At 47.7% G+C, this 27731-nt stretch overlaps 1 protein-coding gene across 6 annotated transcripts in view; it reads left to right on the top strand.

Moving 5' to 3' along the window:
* Positions 1 to 223: 223 nt before the first annotated feature.
* The window catches only part of EPHX1 (epoxide hydrolase 1), a 36665-nt gene continuing 9157 nt past the window's right edge, over positions 224 to 27731 (top strand). Inside the window, exons 1-4 of one of the 6 annotated variants that reach the window (XM_045509470.2) lie at positions 224 to 402; positions 1264 to 1380; positions 19650 to 19837; positions 21739 to 21919. In XM_045509470.2, coding sequence (XP_045365426.1) covers positions 19655 to 19837; positions 21739 to 21919 — 364 coding nt within the window. In that variant the 5' untranslated portion in view covers positions 224 to 402; positions 1264 to 1380; positions 19650 to 19654. Of the gene's footprint in view, positions 403 to 1263; positions 1381 to 16325; positions 16481 to 17310; positions 17463 to 19649; positions 19838 to 21738; positions 21920 to 27731 lie in introns of those variants that run through there. The other 5 variants (XM_045509469.2, XM_010973918.3, XM_010973913.3 and 2 more) reach the window with 5 other exon arrangements.

Raw genomic sequence — 27731 nt, forward strand, 5'->3', positions numbered from 1 at the left:
ATACAATGTGCCAGCTTGGGAGGGTGGGGGCTGTTTATTTATTTTGATTCAGTTGACAGAGTCACTGCATAAATTGCTAAATACTTCAGCTCCGTTTCTGTGCTCAGGTCGGCGGACCGCACTTTGACAGCCCTCTTCCAAAGCAGAGGCAGAGCTTACGAAGGTGAAGAGTTCCTCGGGTCGCTCTGGTAACGGGGGCGGAGCGGGACTGAACCCGGGTCTCACAGGCCGCCCCGGGCCGGGGCCCAGACCGCCCCGCTGGGAGGCCGAGCTCGGGCGTGGTCAGCGAGGGGTTGGCCGGGGACGCACGGATCAGAAACCAGGGGAGCCGGGAGCCGGGAGCCGGAGGGATCGCGCACCTGCTGCCGCCGAGCCCTGAAGCTAGCGAGCCGACGACCGTAAGTAAGCGCCTGGGACGCGTCGTGCGCAGTTTACGAGATACGGGCGGCAGGGACCGCGCTCCCAGGACGCAGAGGCCGATCGGGATCCTGCGGGGTGGAACGGCAGGGGGCTGCGGGCTGGGGGACGCTGTCGACTGGCGCTGTCCGGCCAGGGCTCTAGGGAGACTTCCAGACAGGCCTGCGCTCCCGCCCCCTTTCCCCGCTGTCCGTAGCTCCATCCCCGACCCAGGGACCGCACACGCCACCCGGCCCCCGGCCCTCTCTGCACCCTCCGCCCTCACCCAGTGCTCCCAGCTCCGGGAAGAGGCCCGCGCGAGCCCTGCGAGTGGACAAGGGCCACTGGGCCAAGGACTAAGGCGGCCTTGGGCTGCGTGGACACTCGCAGGCCTGGGCAGCGGGGTCCCCTTGACTGGTTATCCCGGAAAGTATTGCTTTCAGGGGTGCGTCTCGCTCAACGCAGTGAAACGCACCTGTTTGTCACCAGACTCCTAAAACCCATCTCAAGTCTTTTAGTTGAAACGTGCTTTCTTTCCATCTCTGTCCGCCGCCCCAATTTTTCTCTCCCGCCTCTTGCTCTGTTCTCGGGAGAGAAGGCCAACTCGCTCAGCTGAGAGCACAAAAGAATTGAAATTGGGCTGAAGGTTAAGAGTTCGCCGGTAGCAGAAGCCGAGAAATGTGATCAGTCTGAGGATTAGCTCAGCAGAGATCCGAGACCCATTCGGCTTCCCTCTCTGGCAGGAAGCTGTGAACTTGAGCTCTGGCCCCTGACTTGCTCGGCCCATTCTGAAGCTTTGGGTATAGGGGTGCGGGCAGTGGGCTCTAGCAATGATGTGATCCTAATTTTGACTTCTTTTTCTTAAAGCTGCGTCCCGACCCCCTTCACTCTGCTCCACTGTATAAACTGCAGGCTCCACAAAGCCTGGGTGGGCCCCTGGCGCTTGGATGGGAAGACCGTCTCTGCCCTGCCTCCCCTAGCTCGGTGAGGGTTCAGCACGTGGAGGAGGGTTGGGAGGAGGTTAGGGGGCCCTATGCGTTTGGCAACTCAGCATACAGTACATGGGCTTTGCTGGGATTTATGAGTTGGTCTAGGAAATTGTTGGGAACATTGGCATTTATGCCTGTTTCAGTGCCACTCTGCAGACTCCTCTGAATTCAGCATAATTTTTTTTCACACTAAAAAGTAAATTTTAATGTTATGACACACTATACAGAGACGCATGACTTTAGTTAACAGTTTCCCACCATATGCAACACTGCCCTCAATCCCAGGAAAATTGCAAAAAAAAATTCTGTAATACCATCAAAGAGGATCTGGGATATTGTTTCTATTAAAAACAAATTTCCCTTCATTCTTAACACTGTACATTTCAAATCCTCTTCTTCCAGAGGTCACTGGGACCCTTTATATGACAGACAGGCCAGTCTGTGCCTTTGAAAATGAAGGAACTTTCAGATAGTGGCTTTTTCCACACATAAATCAAAGCAACTCAGAGCTCTCCTGCCAGTGCATAATTGTTTGGCTACACTAAAGCCAAGTCAAATGATGCCCACCCAGGTCAGGCTGACCTTATGAAAGCAAGGAAAAAAGAAATACTATAAAAAGCAGAACTATTGTCCCTTCTTAATGAGCTATTTAAAAGAACGTTCATTGCAAAAATCAGTACCAAATGACAATAAGTTTAAATTCCAAATGTGGTCTATAAACTACTCCCAGTAGAAGTGGAATAGCAGTCTAAATTCCCTGTCCTTGCTCCATAGACCATTTAAAATCTGTCTCAAAGCTGTTTTTCTCCCAAGCCTTACTACTGCTCTAAGCAAACCTTGCAACACAGCCAAATGAACCCAGTGCAGCTCGCACTCGCCATCTCCCTACCTCTGCTCACTATATCGCTCCCTCTAGGTCCCATCTGTCTTTCAAGGCCTGACCAATCTTCCCTTATGAACAAAGCCTTCTCAGCATTATTTAAAGTAAACATTTGCAAGAAGCCTCACTGCTCCGGAAAGTAATTATTTTCTTCAGTGTGGTGGTTCCTTCTTTCAGGGAGTCAGGGCTTAGGGATGCTGTGGGGGCCTGTCACTGGCCCCAATAGGTCTGACTTATCAAAAAGCTCTGGAAGTGTTCAGTGGTTTTTCTTTCCCAAATTTCCGCACCTAGGAGGGCCAGGTGAAGACTTCTGGCATTTCCCTGAGCAGCTGTGGGCAATGCATGCGGACTGCCGATAGTGTGCAGGCTCTGCCCTGGGCATGCAGGAATCCTAAGCAGGGAACATGCCTTCACAGAGTCTGCAGTTTTGCTGGGGGAAAGATGGACAATAAGCAAACTAAATTTGTAAAATATAAAGTATATTAGAAAGTGATGTGTGCCATGGAGCAAAATAAAGCACTGAAGAGAGGAGGGGCGGGTCTGGTAAAAAGAGAAGGTCTCATGAGAGGGGATGTTTAAATAATACTGAAGATTAAGGGAGTGGCAAGCTGCTATCTGGAGCGACTGTGCAGCAGGCCAAGGGAAAAGCAAGTGCCGAGGCCCTGTGGCAGGCGTGTGTCTGCCATGGATGAGTTTTATGTCTATGTTTGCTAAGTGTGAACCAAGCTGCCACCAGTGTCCTTTGGTGTGAGTGACTAGTGGATAAACTGAACTGGCCCAGCCTGAGAACAAGAGGTTCCTCCACCTCCAGTTCCAAGAAAGACAAGTCTTTCATGGAAAATAACTGCTCAGCAAGGCAGCCAGGGTGAACCTCAACACCATCTGCTCCAACCCACATGCTCCCTGTGTGATCCCACCTGCCTCTCAGCTATGCCTCAAGCACACTGGCTGGTTCAGACTTATGGGAGTGGGATGTCTGTGGGAAGCGAATGAGTCGGGGCTCTTTTGGCAGAGGGACCTTTAGAGAAAGGGCATCCAACCATTGGAGGAGGTGGAATGCCTACCCCACCCTCCTCCTGTAGTGTCCTGGTTCATGTCTGCTGTCTAAATCCAGCACCAGCTGGAGGTCTCAGGGAGCCCCCGTGTCATCAATGCACAGCAACATACCCATGGACATAAGAGCCCAGCAGGCCCAGGCCTAGTGATGGCTCACCTGCACCTTGACTTCCAGCTTCCTGGCCCTGCCCAGACATGCGAAGGCAGGGACTGTCCAGATTCCATTTCTCCATCCTTGAGCTGAGTTACTCAAAGACATGGAACACAACTGGACTTTCAAAATAATGGAGGGCTCAATGTGAGCTGCTCTCCTGCTGAAGAAACAGTCCGGAGCTTACCCACTGGGGCTGGAGTGAGCACAGATGGAGCAGGCCTGTGGTGACTTAAGGAGCCTCTAGGTTCCCATGCTTAAAACCCACCTCTGATAGGGCCCTTCATCCCATCATGAGTGATTCATTCCTTTGAGAGGTAATACAGTGATGTGGAAAGAGAACTGACATAGAAAGAAGACCCAGCTTATGTCCCAACTCTGCCATTAATGTGTCTCCTCTGTGGACCTCATCCATGGAGTGAGGAGGTTGGGCTACGTAACCTGCAGGACTTCTTACAGCTCTGCTATGTGATGATTCTGTAGTTAAGAATCCAAAGGGATCTTCAGAAATGGAAATAGTGGGGAGTGGTCAGTTTGGGTGGGGCCTGGGTGGGGCCCGCAGCCTATGCCAGGTCACTGAGGGCAGCTGCACACAAAGTGAAGGGCCTGGCCTAGGATATGGGGAGCAAAACCCCAGGCAGAGGTCGAGGGCCCAGGGTTGAGGCAGAAATGTAATCACCCAGCCCAGCTGGCCCCATGGGGTCACCTGTGGGCTTCCCGTGTGGTTCTTGGCCTGGGCCCAGTGGTCTAGGAGCAGAGGCTCCAGGGAACTGTGTGGTCAGCTGGGGAGGTTGCAGCAGGGAGAATCACCCCAGCAGTTCTCCCAGGAGGGATCCAGAGCTTTGCCAAAGATCCAGCCACCCCATCCCCTTGCCTGAGGAGGGAGCAGCAGATGCTCTCTTGCCAAGAAGAGAACTGTACAATCCTGACTTTGGTTGTATAATTAAATACACGATTGTGCAAACCAAGTTCAAACTGAAACAGCCTCTTATGCCATCAATGTTACAGTTAGCCTCTGTATCTCTGGGTTTTGAGTCCATGGATGTGGACTCCACCAAGACAGAGGGCCGACTGTTCTATGCTGTTTTATATAAGGGACCTGAACATCCATGGATTTTGGTATCCAGAGGGTCCTGGGACCAATTTCCCACAGATACTAAGGAATGACTCAGATTACTTTCCTGAGAGAGGTCATAGTTCATCCTTTGTCACCAGAGAGCAGCTATTGTCACTCTAAAGTCTAGCCTACAAGCGTTCCTCCAGGTGGGCTCAAGGAGCTGGAGTGGAGTCTTCCTGTCCACTGGACTCTATTGTCTTTGTCTTGGCTTTCGCTGTCTGGCGGTGGGCGCCGTTCTTGTAAGAAGCCAATTTAGTGCACCGTTCAGCTACTGCAGAGCCACACCTGTTAAGCTCTCCAAGCCCAGCTGAAAGTGCTTGCATTAGGAGGAAGAAAATGTTCTTGTATTTGAGGAGTTCAAGGACTTTCCAGAGGATTCTGTAGCCAACCCACAAGTGGGGACCATAAGCTTTGTCCCAGGTCAGGAGTTTTTGCTGCCTTTAGAAAGACTGAAAAACAGATTGAATTAAAATGTCTTTTTGGCACTTACAAGCTGGGTTAATTCAGGCAGACCACTTAGCCTCTCTGAGCTTCTTCTTCTTTTTCTTCTTTTTTTTTTAAATAGAGATACTGGAGATTAGCCAGGACCTTGTGCATGCTAAGCATGGGCTCTACCACTGAGCTGTATTCCTCTCCACTGAGCTTCATTTTTAAATCTTTTTTTTTTTTTTTTAGTAGGGGGAGGGAGGTAATTAGGTTTATTTATTTTTAGAGGAGATACTGGGGATTGAACCCAGAACCTTGTGCATGCTAAACATGCGCTCTACCACTTGAGCTATACCCTCCCCTCTTAAATTGCTTTAAAACAAGAAAAAACTACCCCTTATTTCTCAGGGTTACTGTAGTCCACAAGATGATGTGCGTAAGGAGTCTTGCTACCCCCCATGTTCTAGTCCAGGGCTTCTTTGGGCTTCCTCACGGTGGGTGATGGTGCCCAGAGACACACTGATGGAAGGGCTGTGAGCTCTAGCCAGGCTGTGGCCTGCGACAAGAGCCGTGAGGGGGCGGGAGTCAAAGACCCACGCAGTGTTCCTCGGGCGGCTGGGCGTGGGCCCACCCCACTTCCCCGAGGACCACAACCTCAGATTGTCCCCCCGAAGCTCAGCTTGGGACTTGGCTTCCCGTGTGGAATGAATGACCTTTGGTACATTGGGTGTGACTTTCCGTTTGTACTACTCTTCTTGTTAAAACTGGAGAGACTTGGACCTTTTGGTAAGTAAGAGAAATATTTTGGTTCCAGTGCCAAGCTCCATGATTAATCCCTGCCGTGAATGCCAAGGGCCCAGGGAAGTCTGACCCTCTTACTAACTCTCAGTGGGGAGAATGGATGTACTTTACCACTTTCCAGTCTTTCTGTGAACCAAGTTATCCCTGCGAGGAGGCAGGAGCGGACAGGCCTGGCCACCAGCTGGGGGAAGGCGGCCCTCTGCCCTTGCGGTTCTGTGCCTCCTTCCCACGGACAGTTTTCAGGGTCACAGTCACACTGTCAAAATGGAACATCTTAATTTCCAAGTTGTCCCTGGATCTCTGGTTGAACTCCAGAAATAGTTTTAGCTGTTTGTGACTTTTTATTTCTCTTTGCAACCTAGACATTGATACAAGCAAACTAACCGCCACCAGGACATCAACAACCCAGAATATTCCCTGAACTCTGACCCTAGTGCTTGGGGCTGCTCTGTGTGAAGCACAGACAAGAAAGCCAGCTCAGGTTACGGAGCAGAGCGGTGGCCCAGCTCACTGTGCTCTCCTGTTACACACTATTGAGGAAGCTTCCAGATGAAGAGCATATTGTTAAGGAAAAGCAGGCTTGGGGAGGGGAGAGGGGGGCAGGGTTTGGTTAATGGTGGGAAGTAAATCAAATAAGTGTATTATATGGCCCATTCCTATTATCTCCTGAAATAGAAGTCTTTCTTTCCTCATAGACAATGCCAGGTACTGAAATTCCACAGAAAGTAATGTTTTTTCCTCAAAGGCAGTGAATTGTGTTCCACTCTGGTTTTTCTCTGGTAATTTAGAACCAGTAGAAAACTTGACAGCTCTTATTTTATTTTATTTTTTTAATTGCTTTTTTTATTGAAGTACTGTCAGTTACAATGTGTCAATTTCTGATGTACAGCACAATGTCCCGGTCATGACAGCTCTTATTTTAATTGGTAGAACGTGAGATGGAACAGGACTTCAAATGAAACTCCCCTAGCCAGAGTGTGTTAACTCTGCGGTGTGGAGAATCTGATCGCCCTTATACTGTTTAACTAAAAGTCTGCATGGAAGTTTGTATAAATGAGTTTGTGGTAGCCCCCACTCCCCAGCACAGGGACATTTAGAATCTGTGGAGGTCACCATCCCCTCTCTGAAGCTGCTCTGGGCCAGCCAGCCCACCCATATGGCCCCCCCTTCACCTATCCAGACCCTCCAGGTAGGTGCTAATGCTCCCTTCACTCAGGCCTCAGAGCCCAGAGCAGCCTCCTTATCCCAGGCTGCGCTTTCCCACACTTTCTGCCTTCCAGCCACACTGGCCTTCGGACCTCATATTCACCCTGGAAACCCTATGCATTTCCCTCTTGCAAGGGTCGCTCCTTAACTTCCCATCTTGGTTCAGGTAGCACTTTCTCAGGGAAAGTTCCCTCATCTTCAGGCTAAGGCCCTCTCCCTCACCTGTAGTGTTCTCAGGATTCAAAAAAAAAGTGAATGCCTGTGAAAATAGTCCCCTGTGTGGCCACTTTAGCTGCGTTAACTCAGTAAGGGAGGCACTTTATTCTGTCCATCTCACAGGTGGGGAGACTGTGGCTTGGACAGTTGAAGTCACTGGCCTAAGGTTGCACGGCTGGTGAGCAGTAGGGCCAGGATTCAAAGCGGGCACTTAGTACCTGACCCCCAGCTGAGCTGGCTCCCGACTCCACGCAGGGTGGCATCAGAGCAGCAGTCACTAAGGGTACTCTTGCCATCCATCTCTACACGTACATGTGTAGTTGGGGGCCGGGGGCGGGGAGACCCTCCAAGGCAGGTAGTGATGTGCCTCACTCAGGCCCCAGAACAGAGTTCTCCATGAGAAGGCTACCCCCACCCCCACTGTTTTTACATGTTTACTTTCCTTTGTTTTTGCCTACAAATGACATTTTTCCTTTCCCCGGGTGCTGGCCCCAGGCTGCTCTCCCAGGGCTTGGCCCAGATCTTGCAGAGAGATAAACACAGCTCTCACCCCAGTGCAGAGTTCAGCCCAGCTGGCTTTGCCCCAGGGCACCAGCCACAGGGGTTCAAGGGAAATGGCTGTGGATGGAGAGGCTGGCCTTGTGCTGGGCTGCGCAATCAGGGAGCACCCCCCCCACCCAGGGTTCTCCCCCATCCATCCTGAGCCAGAGTGGCCTCTGCTATGGTGAACAGGCCTGGAAATTTCCGGCATCACGTTTGGGAAGCCCCTGGGAGCCCCAGGCTTGTGCGGCTGTCGGTGAGCGGTGAGCGTTGTTGGAGGAACGTTCCCCATTTGCATTGCCTTCCTTGGCAGGCTGGCCTGGAGCGGAAGGGGAACCATCTGGTTTCCCCTCTACTTGATGTTCCTTTCACCTTCCACCCAGGAGGAGCAGCAAGGCTGGGGAGGGTGGTGAGGGGCCGAGGCTGAGGAAGCACACTGACCCCCAGCCCTACGTCTCGGGGGCACACAGTTGTATGCCTGTGGCTGCCTCCCCCAGAAGAAGCACAGAAGGTTCTCAGCTCCTGTGAGTCTGAATCACTGTCAGGAAGACATGGGACACCAGGGCAGAGGGAGGAATTCCCACCTGCGGCCAGAGCTGGCCTTTCTCAGCAGGCTTAGGGCGGTGTCCACCCTCTTGGCCTCTACTGTGGGAGGACAGTTGGGATTCAGTCTGTAATGCACTTGACCCAAGGCCAGGTATGTGATAAGTGCTAAGTAGTGAGAAGTTTTCCATGACCTTAAGAGCATTTTCTGGCTGTGAGGTTGTCACCACCTGCCTGGGTTTGTTGTGGGGGAGTTGCTGAGGGAAGGCTGGCAGACACCCCACCTCATTGTGTTCATCAGCCTCCTGAGTCTGATCCTCATCTTTTTAGACCCCAAACCCTGATGTTTGCAGTGCACCCGGGATACTGGCCCATCTCTACAAACTAGGCTGAGAAGTAGGTCATCTATAATTCCTCAAGGTGAATTCAGCCATCTTTTTGTTCAAAAGTTCTGATCATTTTCAACACTGTCATTCAAAGGATTTTTAAATTCATTCCTTCAACAAATATTTACTGAACATTCAGTAAATGCCAGGCACTAGGGACACACGGGGGCAAAGCAGACCTGGCCTCTACCCTCAACTTCTACTTCCAGTGGGGGCGGCCCATACCATGTCACCTCTTGGACAGATGTGCTGGACAAGGGCTAGGAGGAAGAGGTGCGCTGTGCTGAAAGAAGCCCAGAGGAGGGAGGCTTGATCTGAAATCTGAAGGATGAACGGGAGTTAGGAGCTGAGAAGGGGTGGGAAAAGCATCGCAGACAGAGGGACCAGCCTTTCTACAAAGCCCTGCAGTAGGGAGCTGGACTACAGGGAGTCCAGGGAGGGAGCAGGTGAGCACACAGGACTGAAAGGAGATTGGAGGGGGTGGGGGAGGAGTGGTGGGCAGGTCAGGCTACACAGGCCTTGAAGGCACATTAACAAGTGTTGCTTTGTCCCCAGAGTGTCAGGAAGCTATTTAAGGGTTTGGTTTTGTTTTTTTGGGTGGGGGAGGTAATTTAGGTTTATTTTTTAGTAGAGGTACTGTGAATTGAACCCAGGACCTTGTGCCTGCTAAGCACACACTCTTCCCCTGAGCTATACCCTTCCCTCTATTTAAGGGTTTTAATAGGGGGTGTGACAGGGTCAGATCTGCATTTCCAGAAGATGACTCTGGCTGCAAAGTGTGTTGGAGGCTGCAGAGCAGGGGCGAGTAAACTGGGCTGTAGTCCAGGGAGACCACCAGAACCTGGTAACCTGGGCAGATGGTGGTGGTGGAGATGGATTTGGGATGTACTTTGGAGGTAAAGCTGCCAGAACTCCAGGACAGATTGGATGTGGGTGAAATGTAGGAGAGAGGTTTCAAAGACATGGCCTGGGTTTTTGGCTCAGCAGTTGGAAGGTGGGTACCACCAGCTACCGTGAGATGGAACCCCAGAAGAGACAAAGTTTAGGGGGACAAGTAAAACTTCAGATACACACTGAGGAACAGTCGAATTGGTAGGTAGGTCGGTGTGTGTGTCTGGAGCTCAGAGGAGGGAGGGCTGGGCTAGAGACATGCAGGTATCTGTCATTTGTACAGAGGTGGCAGCAGGAACCACATTCACGGAAAGGATGGCCCCATTTGGACCAGTTCTCTGGCAGCACTGTTTCTCTCACAGCCCAGCCAGCTTTGTTTACCCTGTTTCATATGTTCACCAGGCACCTGGCCCTCAGATGCCTGTGGGTTTCAGATTCACCTTTGTTTCAGGGGCTTCTTGGCCACTAGGGAGTCATGCAGCGACATCCCGGCCACAGCTGCTGAGAGCATTAGTGCAGCTCTGGTGCTGTGAGGTGTCTGACTCACCTCTGGAGTGGGATTTCAGGGAGGACTGTCACTCTTGTGGTTTTTCATATTTTAAAAACAGTATAATTATTTTGTTTTTCAGTAGCTAGTACCTGAACTGGGTGAAAAAATATTTTTTCAAGGTACAAAAAGCTTTTCCAGTGAAAGTTTGTTGCCTCCCTGCAGGAGGTCACTGTCGCCAGTGTCCGGGGGAACTCTCAGAGACAGCCTTCCACGTGGATGTATATGTCCTTTGGTCCACAGCAATGGCACCGTTAATCACATATCTTTTCCTGCACCCTATTTTTTTCACTGAACTATATATCGTGGAGATCTTTCCATAGCAGCATATAAACTTACCTTTTTTTTTAAACAACCTTCTGTATGTATTCACTGTATGAATGTCACAGCTTATTTCACAGTCCCTAAGTGATGAACATTTAGATTATTTCAATCTTCTGCTTTTACAAAAAAAAAAAAAAAAGCTACAGTGAATATTCTTGTACATATGGCATTTTACATATGTAAATTCAGTATTTTGTGGGGATAAATTCGTAGAACTAGAACTCCTGGGCCAAAGGCCATCTGTATTTTCCATTTTGACAGGCATTACAAAATTGCTTCTCATCTCATCTAATTTACAGAAACCATCTGAATAGTTGGAGCCAAGTGGGACAAAACCCTTCTCTGTTTTCAAGAGCAATGACTCCATCCTTGACAACACCTCTTGAGGGCTCACCTACTGAACTGTGTCTGCCTTTTGAGAACATACCTTTCTGTGATTGGAGCAGCAGGAAAATGTTTCTTTATCATATAAATGTTTCAGACATGGAACAGTAATACAGCATTGAAAATTTTGAAGACTGAGCATTTGTTCCACTGGGGGACTTGATATATTCTCTTCTCCCCCAACTTTCTCAATTAGTTAGGATTATGTTAGGCTTTATGTATTAGAAAACCCAAAATAACAGTGGATTAAATAATATAGAAGTTTATTTTCCTGTCATACAAAGGAAGTTTGGGAGTAAGTAATCCAGGGCTGGGCTGGCGGCTCCATGGTGAATGCAAGATCCTTCTGTCTTTCTCCATCATCTCTGACTTCCATCCTTAAGATCACTTCGTGGTCTAAAATGGCTCCCAGAGTCCACCGATCAGGTCTGTGTCCCAGGAAGCATGAAAAGGAAGGGGAAGGGCAAAAGGTGCATGCTTCCCAGCTGACTCAGGACTCTCTACATAGTATTCTACACACATGGAGGACCCATGTGCTCTTGTGCAGGTGGTGCACTGGACAAAGATGCCATTCACAGCATTGACATCATGGATTTGTATTTTTATTTACAAGTGCTTTCTAGCAGACAGCAGTGAGGTGCCTTGTAACAAAAGCAGTACATTACATTTATTTTCTGACAGCATTTTGAGTAATAGATGTCTTTTCCCAATTCACACAAAGGTCTGAGCCACAAAATGGCTCTGCCTCAAATACACTTACAGCTCTTACCAGCACCTAATTACCCTGTCATGCTGAGCTGCAGGGAGGGCCAAGAAATGCAGTGTTTAGCTGGGCTTCTCCAACTAAAATAGCAAGGTCATAGAGAAAGAAGAGGAAAACATAGCTGGCAGTCTGCCACACTATCTCAATCTGAGGGCATGTTTGCCGAAGCAACCAAACCACCAAGGGCAGCTGCGGTGGGATGTTGGTTTTGCGTAATCTCCTGTCCAGGCCACCTTTTTCTCACACAACCATGAAATACTTATATCCCAAATATATTTCGTTACCTCACACCTCTTGGCATGTGATTTACGAAAAGGTCACCTGAGTTGCAAACAAGATTTCTGCATTAAAACTGCTAAGTCAGCTTCATCATGAGAAAGTAACAGTTTATAAAAGAGATAAAGTGGGAACTCCTTTCAGCTAATACAGAAAGAAATTAAATGTCTGCAATCCAAAGTCTGTAATCATTAACTCTTATGCTGAACATGGATGTAGATTCTTGTGGTTCTTTGCCTACACCCTCCACTTTCTTACTTTCATGCCTTTACTCTTTTCTCCCTAGATGTGTCCCCATCCCACCAGTATTTTCTCCCTGGTAAACTCCTATTCATCCTTAAAAACCCTACTCAGTGACCCCTCCTCTGTGAAGTCTTTGTGGCAGACTTACCACTCTCACCTTTGCACACTTCTCTTCCATCTGTGTACATATATTATTGTATCTATCATTGGAAGGGTGTTATTTGTTCATCTGTTTGTCTGTCCTACTAGAGCATGAACTTCAGCAGGTACAGGACTTTTTCTTGTTCCTTGTGCCTGCGAAGAATCCAGCTCATAGTCACAGGCAATGTCTGCTGAACCACCTTTTGATCCAAAAGCAAGTTTATACTTATTTTTCAAAGGCACCAATCCAAATCTCTTATTTACTTTAAAATAACAAAATGACTTCTTGTTACATCACAGACCGCATTCAAATGACAAGAAAAGAATTTCCCTTGAACTTTTAGTATCAATCTTAAAATGAATCTTATGTTTTCAAACTTGTATTTTTGCCCCAAGCATGACAGAAATACTACACGTTCAGTGAAATAGACTGGTGTTCCTTTTAGCAATACTAGAGAACTAAGCACCCCTTTTACTTGACCTCCTATATTTAAAATTGTCCTTTGCAAGTCATATCTAGAATGACAAAAGAAAAGTAAAAAAATGAATTGTTCCATTGGCATCATTTGTCAGTCTTTTAAGGATAAACGTCACCATATTGCACAACTGAGTTCTTCAACTTGAACTAATTCCTAATTTTTTCCCCAAGTCTCATAAGTGCATGCCCAGAGCGTCAATATAGAATTTAGGGACTTAAACTGCATGTAATTCCTTTTCTCATCAGAGTAGTCAATTTTTGCTCAACAGGTTTCCCTCTAAGCTCAGCCTCTTAGAACTAAATGACCACGTCCTCCAGTTGCTGTGGTTTTTAAAAGAATGAGGCTGGTTTACAACAAAAACTGCATTTTCCTTACTAGGCAAGCTAACCATTCTTTTAGGAAGGCTACTGTGGCTTCAAGAAAAAAATGCTTTCATTCATAAAATCTCCCCCTTCCCCAGTTCTCTCAGCGAAGTATTTTGCCAGGATTATGGGAAAGTGCACTAGAAACAAAACAACTGAATTAGATAAAATATATTTTTGGAAACTTTGGAATAGATCAGTTAACCTCTGATTTCAGGTGCTACCATAAGAAAGCAGACACTCTCCTTTTGTATTGTATTACTTCTGAATTTTTCATTCTCCTAAATGTTGATGTTTTGATTTAGGCAGAATATTTTCTACACCAGCAGGAGCTGACCACACGGAAGAGGTAAATATAGCTCTCCTTGGAAACGGGAAGGCTTAGTAAACAGAATTCTGCCACCTAATGCTGAGAAAGTAACTTCTCAGAACAGAGGAGTGGGGACTCCAGGGACACGTACTGCAAAACGCTGACAGCCAAGACGTACCTGGCCTTGTGTTTCCTTGTCCTCCGTGTCCGCCCTTGGGGAGGACACACGGGGAGCACAGCAGATGCCCGTGGCATGCCCTTTCCTGCTCGCAGCCTGCTTATGCACACAGTCTGTGGCAATGGCTTAGGCCTAAGTCATCTAATAGGGACAGGTATCCTCTTCTTGCCTGAAGGTTCTGCATAGTAATAAGAGGTTTATAGGAAGGGGAAGGAACACACACTAGGGAAGTACCTGCTTTGAGCCTGTGAGGTTGGCATTATTATCCCCATTTTATAGACGAGCAAGCAGCCTTCCGTGGGCCGGTGGAGGCCGTGAGAGCAGTGAGGAGAGTCTCAGGCCTGAGCTAGCTGATAACCTGGTGACCTTGAGCAGAGCTGTTTGGTCTCCCTAAGCCTTAGCCCATGCTCTCTGTCACGCTGGGCTTAGCTGTTACAGTATTCAGTTCCGTGGTTTACTGGCCACCTTTTATAAACAAGACACAGTGGGGATTTGGGGCTGAAAAGGACATAATCCCTGCCTCTCAGAAGCACACAGTTTCATGGTATAGGAAAATCCTCTCCCAGTAACCACACATAAGGACTAGAGGTGGTCTGGGTGGGGTGCATCAGAGTCCTGCCATGTCCCCCACCCGCCCGCCACACCTTTTACTGGCTGTTTGATCGAAGACAAGTTACTCAACCTTAGTTTTCTCATCTGCATCTGTAAAGTGGGAATGGTGTGAGGATTAATGAGACAAATGATGCAAAGTGCTTAGCACAGTGCCTAGAGGAAGCCACCAACCTACTACCCTCAGGCCATGAGCCCACAGGGGTAACAAGGCCCTGGGGTGGGAGTTCAGGGGAGGGCATGAATCCAGGCTGCTATAGCACGAGAGATTTTGCTGACACCTGAAGGAAGAGCAGGGTTTTGATGGGGAAACAGAGGTTGTCCTAGGATTTGGAGGTCAGTTTTGGGGGGACAGAGATACTGCCCTGTGTGGCTTCAGGCTGCAGAGTGGGGGTGCCTCTTGTGTCTGGCTTGAGTTTAGACTGTAGCTTGCAGACTGTGAGAAGAGGTGATGGAATTTCTCCCTCTCAAGAAAAGAGAGTTTGTTAAATGTAACATTGGGCTGCTGAGACTTTCACAGGCCTGACTGGGGGGCAGCAGGCTACCCTAAAGCTGGAGCATTCACATTTCTGCTGGGATCTTGGACACCACAGATGTGGAGTCATGGGTCTACCCTTCTCCCCGAGGGTCATAACCAGGAGGGCAGCTTGGGGATCCAGCTTTCTCACAGGACCAACTTATCAGTCTGCGTGCAGAGAAGCTATGGGGTTCTCTGCTCACCTCTTATCCTTGGAGATGGCATTTTCTCTTTGCCTATTTCCTTGATTCTGTGGAGGGCCACAGTGCCACCCACCTCAATTGGCCCCAGGTGTTTATTCAACAACTGCTGGTGGGATCCCTGCATCTGCCAGAACTAGGCTCGGGGCTCACTGGGATACCGTGGGGAGCAAGAGATAGCCCAGTCTTCTCAGAGCTTATAATCCAGTCTAGAGCAAGGGTTCTCAAACTGTGGTCCCTGGACCACCAGCAGCAGCCTTACCTGGGAACTTGTTAGAAATGCAGCCATACGCCAGAATCCTTGAATCGTTTAACAACCTCCCCAGGTGATTCTAACACATCTTGAAGTTGAACCGCTGACCTGCAGCATAGGTTCTCCACTGAGGACAATTTCCCCGCAGGGAACATTTGGTTAATATCTGGAGACACATTTGGTTGTCACACGAGGGAAAGGGGTATTACTGGGTGGAGGCCAGGGATGCTGTTGAACACCCTACAATGCACAGGACAGCCCTCATAACAACGAATTATCTGGTCCAAAATGGCAGTCCTGCCGGGGTTGAGTAACCCTTCCCTAGGGCAGTTACAACAGAGGGCAGGGAGTGCCCTGGTCCTCTTCACCATTTATTCCAGATGTGTTGCTCCCTGGCCACATGATCTGGGGTAAGTCACTGCCCCCTCCCTCCCTGGACTCAGTTTCCCAGTTATGAAGTGAGGGGGTTGGACTCAGGCTGCTGAGTTCCTTTTCAGCTTGGATGTTCAGTGGCTCCAACCTAGCAACTGGCCGGCTTGTGTTGGTTGGGCAGATGCAGCCCTTCTCTTCCTCTCAGGTGCCAAATGGCCCAGAGAAGCACCGAGGAGGGGAGAGCTCAGTCATCTGCCTACTGCCACTCCCCCTGTCCCAACCCAGGCTGCTGCTGCCGGAGTCCTGCTAGCCTTGGGTTTCCTGGTGAACAGTCCTTCTCCATTGTGGGCGATGTTTGCTTCCACCGGCCCAAACCCAAGGAGCCCGCCCTGGGGAGTAAAAACAAAATCACCCATTGGCCGCCCCACGCCTGCGCCTGCATTGTGCAGGGAGCTGGGCAGGCAGAGCGGCGCCGTCTCTCCTGAGCCTCAAACTTCCACTTCCCTCTACTCTAAAGAAAGCCGCAGCCCTGACCATGGAGGTCCGGAGGTCTGAGGGCAGCCGCGGGGCCCGGATCGCCGGCCGGTGGGTCTTGACCTCCCAGACCCTCAGCGCTCCCAGCTGCGGGCGTCTCCGCGCTTACTCCCCGCGGCAGGGAGCGGAGGCGGGCTAAGCCGAAGGGCAGTGTGGGCCCCTGAACTCTGATTGGTCGGACTCCGAGGCCCCGCCTCTTCTCGGGACTCGCTGACCAACCCACCTCCTTCCCCTTTCACCTCTGGTAGCGCCTGTGTGCCAGGAAGGGGAAGGTCTTCTTTATTTCATCTTTTGGCAAGTATGTTCAAGCCTGGAAAACACGCTCAGGCAGACGGCCGCGGCTTCCGTGCAGTCGTGGTTCGCCGGTGCTCTAAGGGTCCTAAAGAACAGGTATGAAGGCTTGAGGCTGAAAACAGGTGCTGAGGGGTCTCGGGTGGGGAGGGGGCATATGCAGTATGCCCAATAACAGGGGATGAATGCTTTGGCTGCAAATTCTAATCCTCACACATGCGATGTGATTTGGGGCAAGAACCTTCCCTGCTCTGATTCTTACCTTAAATAAGTGAAAAGGAAAGTCAAGTTCAATGGATTTTGGCTCCTTAGTGGTGGATTTGCATGGGCCGTAGTTTATCAATTCCTTGAAAAACCACCTGCAGACAGTCAGTGCCTTTTACATCGGGCTAATTAGCGTGCCTTACTTCGTGTGCATTTAATACCCGCTATTAAATAAAGGGCAGTTAGCAGGTGATCACAAGCTTAATCACCAAGCCGCGTGAAATCAACCCGCTTAGCAGGTGTCCCTCTTCTTTCTCCCGGCCCATTATTAACACACTGCCGTAAAGCTTGCTTTGTAATCTGAGATCAGTGGCCCTAAACACTGTCCTTGAACCAAGGACTAATATTGTTAGTATCTTAATTAGGATGCAAGAGATAGGGCTTTAAACTTTCTCCTTGAATGTGTTACTTTGTGCTGTGCCGGGCTGGCGTGGCCCACCATAATGCCCCTTGTCCTGGTTCCCTGAGTTTAGATGCAACATTTGAACACTGATCATTTCAACACTGTCTCATAGTTTGCTGCTCAAAGTCCAGGGGAGATAACCACGCTGCACACACACCAGATCTACTAAGTTGGTAGGATTGAGCAGTTGTAAAAACACAGTGGGGAGTGAGGGTGGCGCCTGCAGCCGCCCTGCCTCTCCTGCGCAGCCCTAGTGTGCAGGCTGCTTCACAAAGCAATGATCAAAGAGAACTCAGAGCTCAGGTGGACAGGTGAAAGCACTGGGATAATTCCACCCAGAAAAGGGAAAGTTGGGCATTTATATCCCAGAGAGAAGTGACAACAGTGCTCTTGGCCTCTCCGTGCTGAAGTCAGGTAAGGAGGGTGGTTTGTAAAGTTCACTTGAAGGACTGAAGAATTTAATCCCTCTTTATTTTTCATCACGATTGCAGCTCCCTTGATAATGTTCTACAAAATTTGTCTTAATAGCTTCCACTCCATATGCTGATTGCAAAAATATTGGCAAAATGCCTTTCTGCACCAGGCATTATGCTGGGCACTGGGGTCAGGACAGGGACCAGAATAGACACAGTCTTTGCCTTCCCAGCTCCAGACTATCTTGCTGTGGCCCACCTGCCAGGTGAACTGCATCCATCTGCTCCTGCTGCTGGGGGCAGCTCTGCCTTCTGCCTGTCACCTTTTCCCATGTGCTAAGCCTAGTCCTGCATTCAGATACCACAGAGATTAGTAGCTGGCTCTTTTCCATCTTGTCAAAGGGCAGGAGTTCCTAGCAGGGACGGAGCGTCTCTCTGGAAGTGAGAGAAGCCTGGGCATGTTCTCTTTTCTTGGCAGGAGCAAACCTCAGGGCCTCAGCAAGCCCCCAGCTGGGTCTTGTGGCAAATAGAGGGCATACTAGAGTGGGTTTCCTAGCAGGGTCCTCCTCCGGCCCCAGTTTTCCAAGGGAGAGTCAAGGGCCTGGGAAGGGGCTTTACCAAGGCCTCACCTGAGACTTGATGCTCTCCCCTCCAGCTGGGTCCTGACTCCACTACATCCATCGGACCTTCTGCTGGCTCTGGCCCAAGGACCATGTCTGCATTCATGCACATTTCTCCAAATGTGAACCTCAAGGGGTTGCTTCCCTAGGAATGTGCAGGACAAGGAGCCATAAAATAATGCTGGGCCAGTGGTATTGATTTGCAAGAACTAAGCTATTCTTTCTTCTGAGAAAAAAAGCAGAGCAGTCGGACAAATGGGGATTAAAACAGTTGAGTTTATATGACATGTAATAGGCAAGTCTACAGAGACAGAAAGTAGACTGGGGCCTGGGGTGGTGGAGGGGACAGGGGGCTGATAGCTGAAGGGTACAGGGTTCCTGTTTGTGAGCTATGCAGTTATGATGAAAATTTTCTAGAACTGTAGTTATTTTCATGGGATCCAGTGGGCTGGTGCACAGGTGGTAAGAGTTTACCAGAGACAAAGGATGAGAATACAAAGGGAATTAAGTGTACTGCTACAGGCAACAGCGGGCTGCATAGAAAGGAGGTGCCTGTGTGAGCTCTGAAGGTCAGTTGTTGGGATCTTTTATAAGGAGGGTCACACCAGGTACCAAGGGGTCACAAGGTGTGTGATCGGCTTGTGCACAAGTCTCTGCTTGGTCGATGTTGAGATGGTAGAGAAGGGAGGGGTCATGAAAGGGTAGGACTGCAGGTAAGGGTGCGTGACTGGTAGACTTCCAAGCATTGCATAGATGACCATTATCTCAGCCAAGGCAGGTTATGTATTAGGAAAGGAATGTTCTGTGCTATCTTTAAAGGGCAGCAGCTGGGCACCTGAGGGGCCTTGGAGCAGGAATCTGCCAAATGTCTGTGGACCGCACAGTTATGGTTGCATGTATCTGTGAATATACTAAAAATCACCAGTTTGTACACTTTAAATGAGTAAATTATGTGGTATGTGAATTATATCTCAGTAAAGCTGTTGACAACCATCTGGGATATGTGGCCATGTTTGGGCCACTGAACACCCCCCAGCCCACCTCAGATGAGCTTACCCTCCCAGCTCTTCAGACCTCCCCCCCCCCGGCCCCTTGTGTACGTCCTGAGGACAGGCCCCCAGCTCAGAGAGGGACAGCAGGGGGCATCTCCGTCTCCTCTCCTGAGCCCACCACTCAGAGAAGTCCCTGCTCTTCCCATGCGGGAAGGAGTCACGAGGGTGGAGAGAAACTTGTTAGAAGCATGTGGAGCAAAAGGCCCCTCAGAGAAACATGAGGCCTCAGTAATTCAGCCTCCGCCACCCAGGGGTGTGCAGAAGCCAACCCAGGTTCATGTTTTCCAAATTTAATTAATGAATTTCATACCTCAGTAGGATTATGAGTGATTGTTGTATCTTTTTCTGTTGCTTTCCAGTTTTTCTATGGTATGCTTATATAATTTTTTTTTTAGGTCAAAAAAGTACATAAAATCACGGTTGGGTGGGAGAGAAGTAGGGGATCTGGCCTTTCTGGCCAGGGGTCAGGGCTGCCTGGTGGGCTCTGTAGCTGATGGATTCTAACCCCGTCTGCAGGAGTCATGTTGCTGGAAATACTCCTCGCCTCAGTGCTGGGCTTTGTCATCTACTGGTTCATCTCCAAGGACAAGGAGGAGACTTTGCCACTTGAAGATGGGTGGTGGGGCCCCGGGGTGAGGCCCACAGCTGGGGAGGACGAGAGCATCTGCCCGTTCAAGGTGGAAACATCGGATGAGGAGATCAACGTAAGACACCTCTTTCCAGGTGGTGGGCAGTGGGAGGGCTGGGAGGCCCCTTCTGTGGTTTCTGAGTCTGGGGTTGGGCCTCAGGCTGGAGTTGGGACCAGGGAGGGGCTGGGGAGTGTTTTTTCATCTGCTCTTCTTCCTCGGGGCAGGTGCAGGTTCCTCGCTCACTCCACCATGCCGGCCCTTCTGCTCCTTCCTCCTCTGTCTCTTCCTTTCCCCACCCAAGACCCAGCAGTGCCCAGGCGGGAGAGGGGGTGCCAGCTGGACCCAGTTACGTGCACCAAGGGTCGCAGAAAGCAGCTGTTTTTGCCTTCTTTGTGCCCCGCTGGAAATCTTGGGAGTGAGCTTATAGGAGCAAGTGAGGTTCCCCTCGGGACCTTGGTGGAGATCCCAAGTGAAAGGCAAGGCCATGGTGACATAAAGTCCTGCAGTACAGAGAATCTGTTGCAGAGCCAGACTTGGCCAGGCGCCTACCATGTGTCAGCCCCTTGTGGTCACATGCAGTCTGTGGTCATGCAGAAGCTGAAGCTCAGAGAGGCAAAGCAATTGATCCACAGCGAGTGAGGTTAATAAGCAGAAGGATTTGGACTCGAGTCTGTCTAACTCCAAAGCTTGTGCCCCATCCTCCACACAGGGCTGGAATCAGGAAGGATGGACATGACCCGTGGGGTAGGCTGATCTGAGAGCGAGGCTTGAGCAGGGCCAGGAGGGTGGGTGGGACCTGGGATGTCCTTCCCTATCCTTTCTTTCATTCCGTGATATTGGAGAATACTGTTTGCAGGCACTGACTGCTGGGTGCTTGGGAGAGAGATCCTTCCCTCAGAGAGCTCATAGTCCAGCAGTTGAGAAAATGAATGTGCACAGAAAAAAGTTAATGACGAATTGACATAAATTCTGTAAGAAGGAAAAAAGAGACAATAAAGAGACATGAGAGCTCTGAGGAGGAAGGGATTGAAGAGCAGAGACTGGGCTGTACCCAAGAGAAACCAGACTGAGGCTCCCTTGGTAGGACTTGATGAAGTGTCAGTTCTGGACAGAGGCTAAGCCCTGGGGATGCCTCCTATAAGTGGGTTCCTAAACTCAGCATCTGAGATTCCTCAAATCTGTGTAGAGGTGACTGAAGTGCTTGGGAGGACACCATGGGAAGGGTCACATTTGAGAGGCTCCATGGACTGGCTTGAACTTCCCCTTCCTGGGGCTGGTCTTTCCGCCTGATGCCTGCCCTTGACACCTGTACCTTCTCTCCCAGTCTGTAATTCTTATCCCACCTGAGTTATACTGTATCATTCAATACTGTGTCTCGTAGTCGGCAAATCCACCCTTCCAGCTGCTTTTATACAGCCCCCATATTGAGAATAGTTTTTACATCTTTAAATGGTTGGAAAAAATGAAAAGAAGAATGATACTTTGTGACATGGGAAAATTTCATGGTATTAAAAATTCAGTGTCTGTAAATAAAGTTTTATTGGGACACAGCCACACCCCTTTGTCCACATACTAGCTACAGCTGTTTCCACGCTACAAGGACAGTGGAGTAGCTGCAGCTCAAAAAGCCTAAGATATTAATTGTCTGGCCCTTTACAAAAAAGCTTGCCAACTCCTGCTGTACATAAGCCTAGATAAATTGAAGATGCGTGTTGAGAAGTAAACCTGAAGTTGACAGTGAAGAGCACATGGTTTGGGCACAGCTGTTGTGGGAAAGCAGAGGGTTCTTCTGGGATAAACCTGACAACCCAGTATGCAAGTCTGCAGACCAAGGGTCTCCTTGTTCCATCCATCTGATGAAACTTTGCTTTGCCGCTCCTGTAGCATGGTGTCTTGTGGCAGCAGGGTTTACTCTGTCTTCTCTTGTGCTCTGCCCCACCCACCCCTCTCTCCTGGGGTCCTGCATTTTGCTTCAGGACTTACACCAGAGGATCGAGAAGGTCCGTTTAGCCCCACCTTTGGAGGACAGCCGCTTCCACTACGGTTTCAACTCCAACTACCTGAAGAAAGTCATCTCCTACTGGCGGAATGGTTTTGACTGGAGGAAGCAGGTGGAGATTCTCAACAAATACCCTCACTTCAAGACAAAGATTGAAGGTATGTTGCCAAACACCATCTGGAGGGGGATGTGTGTCACGGGAACGGCCTTCTTAGAAACCGGACGTGACTTAGACAAAGCTGGGGAGACCCAGAATCCAATTATTGGTCATTGAGAAGTATTGGTAACCTCACCATACAAAATATGCAAAAATAATACAAAATCCCAACAAATCTAGTGGTCTTTAGAGCTAAACAGGAAAACATATAAATAAATTAAAAACCAAAGAAATGCACAATCCAGTCCAAAGATGGAACAATCTGAGAGGCTGGAGATAAGACTTAGACCTGGGCATGGCCTCGGACAGCTCAGCCCCTCCTGGAGGCTTTGGAGTCCATGATCATGTTCAAGGGTGCTCAGCCTGTCAGTCAAGGGCCTAAGAAAAATTGTCCTGTGTCTCTGCAGCTATGGACTCCCTCCCAACAGAGTATCAGGTTGTCACATAACTTATCTGGAAGGGAAAGTATCTCTCAAAATGTTCTTGGAAGAGTAACCTCACAATCACTTGGGATGAGATCATAGTTTCTTTAGTGGAAAAGCATTTTTTTAACTCCAGAATGACTTGGAATCAAATATGGAAATGTTTAAGAAAATCAAACTCATACTGTTTATTTTTACAAGTTTATTTGTTTTTAACTGTAGTAAAATATGCATAACATATAATTGACCATTTTAACCATCGCTAAGTGTACATTGTTCAGTGTAATGCCACAGTGGATTAAGTACTTTTACATTGTTATCTAACCATCACCATCCTCTGTCTTCAGAATTTTTTTTTTATTTTGCAAACTGTAGCCATTAAACAATAACTTCTCATTCCCCTGCTTCTCACTCACCTCTGAAAACCACCATTCTACTTTCTGTCATATGAATTTAAATCTGAGTTCTGAATCTAAGTACCTCATATGAGTGGAATCATACAATATTTGTCCTTTTGACTGGCTTATCACATTTAGCATAATGTCCTTAAGGTTTGCCCATGTTGTAACATGTGTCAGAATTTCCTTTCTTTTTAAGGCTGAATAATATCCCATGGTATAGAAATAGTACATTTTGTTTATCCATTCACCCATCAACGGACACTTGGGTTGCTTCCACCTTTTGGCAATTGTGAATAATATTGCTATGAATATGAGTGTACAAAGATCTATTTAAGTTCCTGCTTTCTGTTATTTTGGGTATATATACCCAAAGGTGAAATTGCTGGATCAAACAGTAATTCTGTGTTTAATTTTGGGGGGAACTATCGTACTGTTTTCCATAGCAGTTGCACCATTTTAAATTCATCCTCCTAAAAAACATTCAGAGAGATTATACTTACCTTCCCAAGGCTGAAAGGCACAGGAATTGCTCAGTTTCCTAACTCTCCACCAGAGGAATACGTGTAAGTACGAAAGTCTTAACTGCTTACGTATAGTGTGTGTGTGGGGGGGTATGCAAAACGGTGTGTGAAAGAGCAGCATACTGATTCTCATTTGAGAATGGTGATGTGGATGCAATAAATACTACATTATGGACGAAGGCCTCCCAGCTTTGAAGGGTAGGTTTTCATTTATATATATTTTGGGGATAAAAAATAAGAAAATGTGTAAATTTTTTAAAAAGCGTACAGGGGGAGGGTATAGCTCAGCGGTAGAGTGCGTGCTTAGCATGCACAAGGTCCTGGGTTCAGTCCCCAGTACCTCCATGAAAAAATAAAACAAACAATTAATGTAAAAATACATAAAGAAACCTAATTACTTCCCCCCCAAAAACAAACAAAAGTGTACAAAATTCCCAATTTCTTTGTATCTTTGCCAATACTTGTTATTTTCTGTTTTTGTTTTTATAATAGCCATCTTAATGGGTGGGAAATGTTAGTATCTCATTGTGGTTTAGATTTACGTTTCTCTAATGATTAATGTTGAGCACCTTTTCATGTGCTTATTGGCCATTTGTATTTTTTCTTTGATGAAATATCTACTCAAGTCCTTTGTCCATTTTTGAATAGAGTTGTTTGGTTTTTTTTGTTGTTGAGTTTTTGGGATTCTTTATATATTCTGGATATTAATCCCTTATTAGATACATGATTTGCAAATATTTCCTCCTGTTCTTGGGTTTCCATACTATTAAATTTTCATGTTGAGGAAATCGTGCATGTTTGGAATTTTAAATGTTTGTAATGTTTAAGAGAATTTGGCCTTTTCAAGTAACAGGTACAACTTTTGAGTTCTAATTTAAAATGTGTAATTGAGTAATGGAGTTAGACCCGCGATTTTATATGAAAATCTTCCTGAGTTTATATGCACTATTGGAAGATTTAAGCCTCACTGTATTTATAAATTTGATTCATTAAAATTCTAAGAGTTTCTTCAAGTTTGTGGCAGACATATTGGTCAGTCAAATCAACCAAAGTTCTTATAAAGGAAATTGAAATTATATGTTTAAAGGAGTGTCATTAAGCAAGTGTAGAAATGCAACCCCATTAATCAAAGTTTCCTGGAGAATGACTGTTAACATTTGCTAGATTAATAAATATATAGAATATTTGTAAGTTGAACTCAAATGCTTAGTGAAGACGTAGGTTTTAAATTTGTAACTTCAGTAAGTTGAAGAATAATTTTAAATATAAACCAGTTGTTGCTGTGTCCTTTAGAGGGCTTTGATACCTTCTGTCATGAGCTTAACAAGAGGATACAAACCACTTTATCTAAGCCAAAGTGTATAAAGGTTCTTGTGTGTAATTTCTAAAGGTTGCCATTTGGATCCCTGGTGCCAGATGCCTGCTTTCCTTGGGTTTGACTGATCCTTCTGTTGCTCCAGCTCTTCAGTGTCTATCCTGCGGATGTTGACAAAACCTCCTGTACCCAGGCGTTCTGCTGGGGCTGAGGACACACAGTCAGAGAGGACAGGGTCCCCGCCTTCACAGCTCACAGGCTCCTGGGGGCAGTTATAGCATGTGATAAGGGGTGCTGTGAGGGAGGAGGCTCCAGGAGCTTTGTGAGCCTCTCATGCCACCTGGGAGTATGAGGGAAGGCTTCCTGGAAGAGGTGGCATCTAGGCTGAGACTTAAAAGATGGATAAGAGTTTGCCAGGTGTGTGGGGAATGTTGTCCAGAAGAGGAAACAGCATGTTCAAACCCCCCCCCCTTTTTTTAATCAAAACCCCATTTATTCCTTTTATTCCCATATGTTCCTTTTCATACAAACCACAGGACATTTTCAAAAACAAAAACAAAAACAAACAAACAAACAAAAAAACCCAGAGACAAGAGGCACTAAAAGGCTGTTTTCTTTCTGGAGGCTGCAAGGATGAGAAAGCCTCACCCGACTAGACCACTTCAGGGTTCAGGGTTCCTCACAACATCCCAGGATGTCAAGTGTTTATAGCACAAAACCTTCTCAGGGTGCAGGTGCTCCAGAGGCGATTTCTGGCCTTGAGTTCATCACAGACAGTAGCCTGTTGTGCGGTTCAGTCACTTCTCCAGGCTGGCAGCCACCTGGGTTTGGCACTGGGCCCTGCACTGTGGCATCCATCCTCTGGGCCTGAGTTCAAGTGCTATTTGCCCAACCCACCTCAGTGTCGAGCTGGCCGCCTCCCAGCCCTGAAGCCCAGCAAGCTTTCAACATGTCTCTTTTCCTGCTCCCCAGCCTGGGATTGGTCCAAGGAGGCCTCCCTCCTCTTTTTGCTGCCATCTTTCTCCCTCATGTTTGAACCTTTCGGGGGTCCTTTTGGCCCCTGCACTGGCCTCTATGCTCTGGACAGCTCAAGGCTCAACCTCTGACCCCTGCCTAGTGTTCTGCCCTCATCCCCACTAGCCTCCTTACTCAGCCTCCCTGTTCCTCTCACTTCTTGTTCTATGATGAGCTTCTGGCTCTAGTCCATGCCCTTGGCCTCCTGCCAGCTCAGTCTCTGTTCTCAAAAAGTCGTCTGAGACATGCAGGGACTTCAGAGGCCTCTGGGGAACTCAGCCCATCACCTCCAGACAGGAGGAGGAAGTTGCCCAAGTCACAAGGAGGTGGAGGCTCAGAGCCAGAACTCAGCTCTCCAGTCTCCCAGCCTGTCCCTTTTTCCAGCTATCCCACTGTCCTGGCTCAGACCCTAGGCTGTGACCCCCTACCACCAACACACACACCCCAACCCCATCCCCTCACCACCTGGCCCAGCCTGGTGCCACCCTCTGAGCCCAGTTCAGCTCAATTCTGACCCAACAGTCTGGGTACAGAGATTCTCTGGGCACCACAGACCTATAGGGAAACCAGGAGAGCATCTCCTCCCCAGAGAGAAGGGGGCCCCATAGGGCAAATTATGAAGTACGGGCTTTTAACATTTTTTTTCTAAATTTTAAAATGTAAATATCTAAAATTCAAAAAGTACAAGGAGACACAGTAAAAAGGAAGTCTTCCTCTCTGCCCCTCCCCCAGCCACCAGTTCCCTTCTCAGGGACAGTGTCTGCTTCTGTTAAGTGTACGCTTCCAGGAATCGTCCGTGCACACACAAGAATGTATATATGTGTGTGTTTTTCTAATTTTAAACTCAAACTATAATGTGATAGAATTTGAATTAAAAATAATCTCACATCATGCAGTGTGTTGCAAAGAAGGTAAGATTACCTGCTAAAATAAACTTTAGAATAGGAGTAAATTTAGCAACATAGAAGGACACCCAGGATATATTGTTAAGTGAAAAAACTAAGGTTCCAAAATAGAATGTATGTAGGGTGCTATTTTTGTTAAAAGAAAGTTACATTCTCTGTTTAAAAAAAATCTGAACTGTCACAGCCAAGAGGAGCCTAAGGAGACTTGACAACTAAATGTAACGTGGTGTCCTGGATGGGATCCTGGAATAGGAAAAGGACCTTGGGTAAAAACTAAGGAAAGTTGAGTAATATTACCATGGTATGTGTGTACCAATATTATTTAGCCTTTAAAAAGAAGGCAATCAGGGGGTGGCTACAGCTCAGTGGTACAGCTCATGTGCTCAACATGCATGAGGTCCTGGGTTCAATCCCCAGTGCCTCCATTAAAAAATCATCGTAATTAGACCTAATTATCTCCCCCCACCCAAAATTTTTTTAAAAAGTCGGATAGACAGCACAATATTATCTTCAGGTAGTGGGATTATGTGTGATTTTTTCCCCTCGATTTCTGTTTTCTGTTTTCTACAGAAAACATGTATTATTTATACAATGAATTAACAACAGACTGTGCTGTCAACACCAGCCCTTGTGGTGAGGGGTCCTAGGTGAGCAATCAGGCGCCGTCTAGGCCACTTGCCTGGGAAGGGACTGCTCTTAAATGGACTCTGGAGGGGCCTGGAATCCATTCACCTGCCCTTGGCCAGGATGGTGTTCCAATGCCCAGCACTCTACCTTAAAAAAATTTCTCCACTTAAAAAAAAAAAAAGCTACGCATATGCCCATTGTAGAAAAATTTTAAAGTACATATAATACAAAAAAGACAATAATTCACTTGAAATTCTGTTGCCACAGAGGGCTACTTTTTACATTTTTGTAGTTGATCTTTTCAGACTTTAAGATTCATATATACACAGTATAAATATTTGCATACATATGACTGTTTACAAACATTGGTTCATACAATGGATGTGGCTTGGTAATTTGCTTTTACCACTTAACAGTGTATACTGAACTGATTTCCATGCTAAATCTGCATCGGCACTGTCACTTTCGATGACTGTTGTATTACAGTGTACTGTTGAACTATGGCTTCTTTCATTCTCTACTGCTGGATGTACAGGGCTTCGTTTACCTCAATTTTTATTTATTTATTTATTTAAATTTTTGAAAGGGGGGCAATTAGGTTTATTTAT

This window comes from Camelus bactrianus, chromosome 23 (genome assembly GCF_048773025.1).
Source record: "Camelus bactrianus isolate YW-2024 breed Bactrian camel chromosome 23, ASM4877302v1, whole genome shotgun sequence".
In the NCBI taxonomy this organism is placed as follows: domain Eukaryota; kingdom Metazoa; phylum Chordata; class Mammalia; order Artiodactyla; family Camelidae; genus Camelus; species Camelus bactrianus.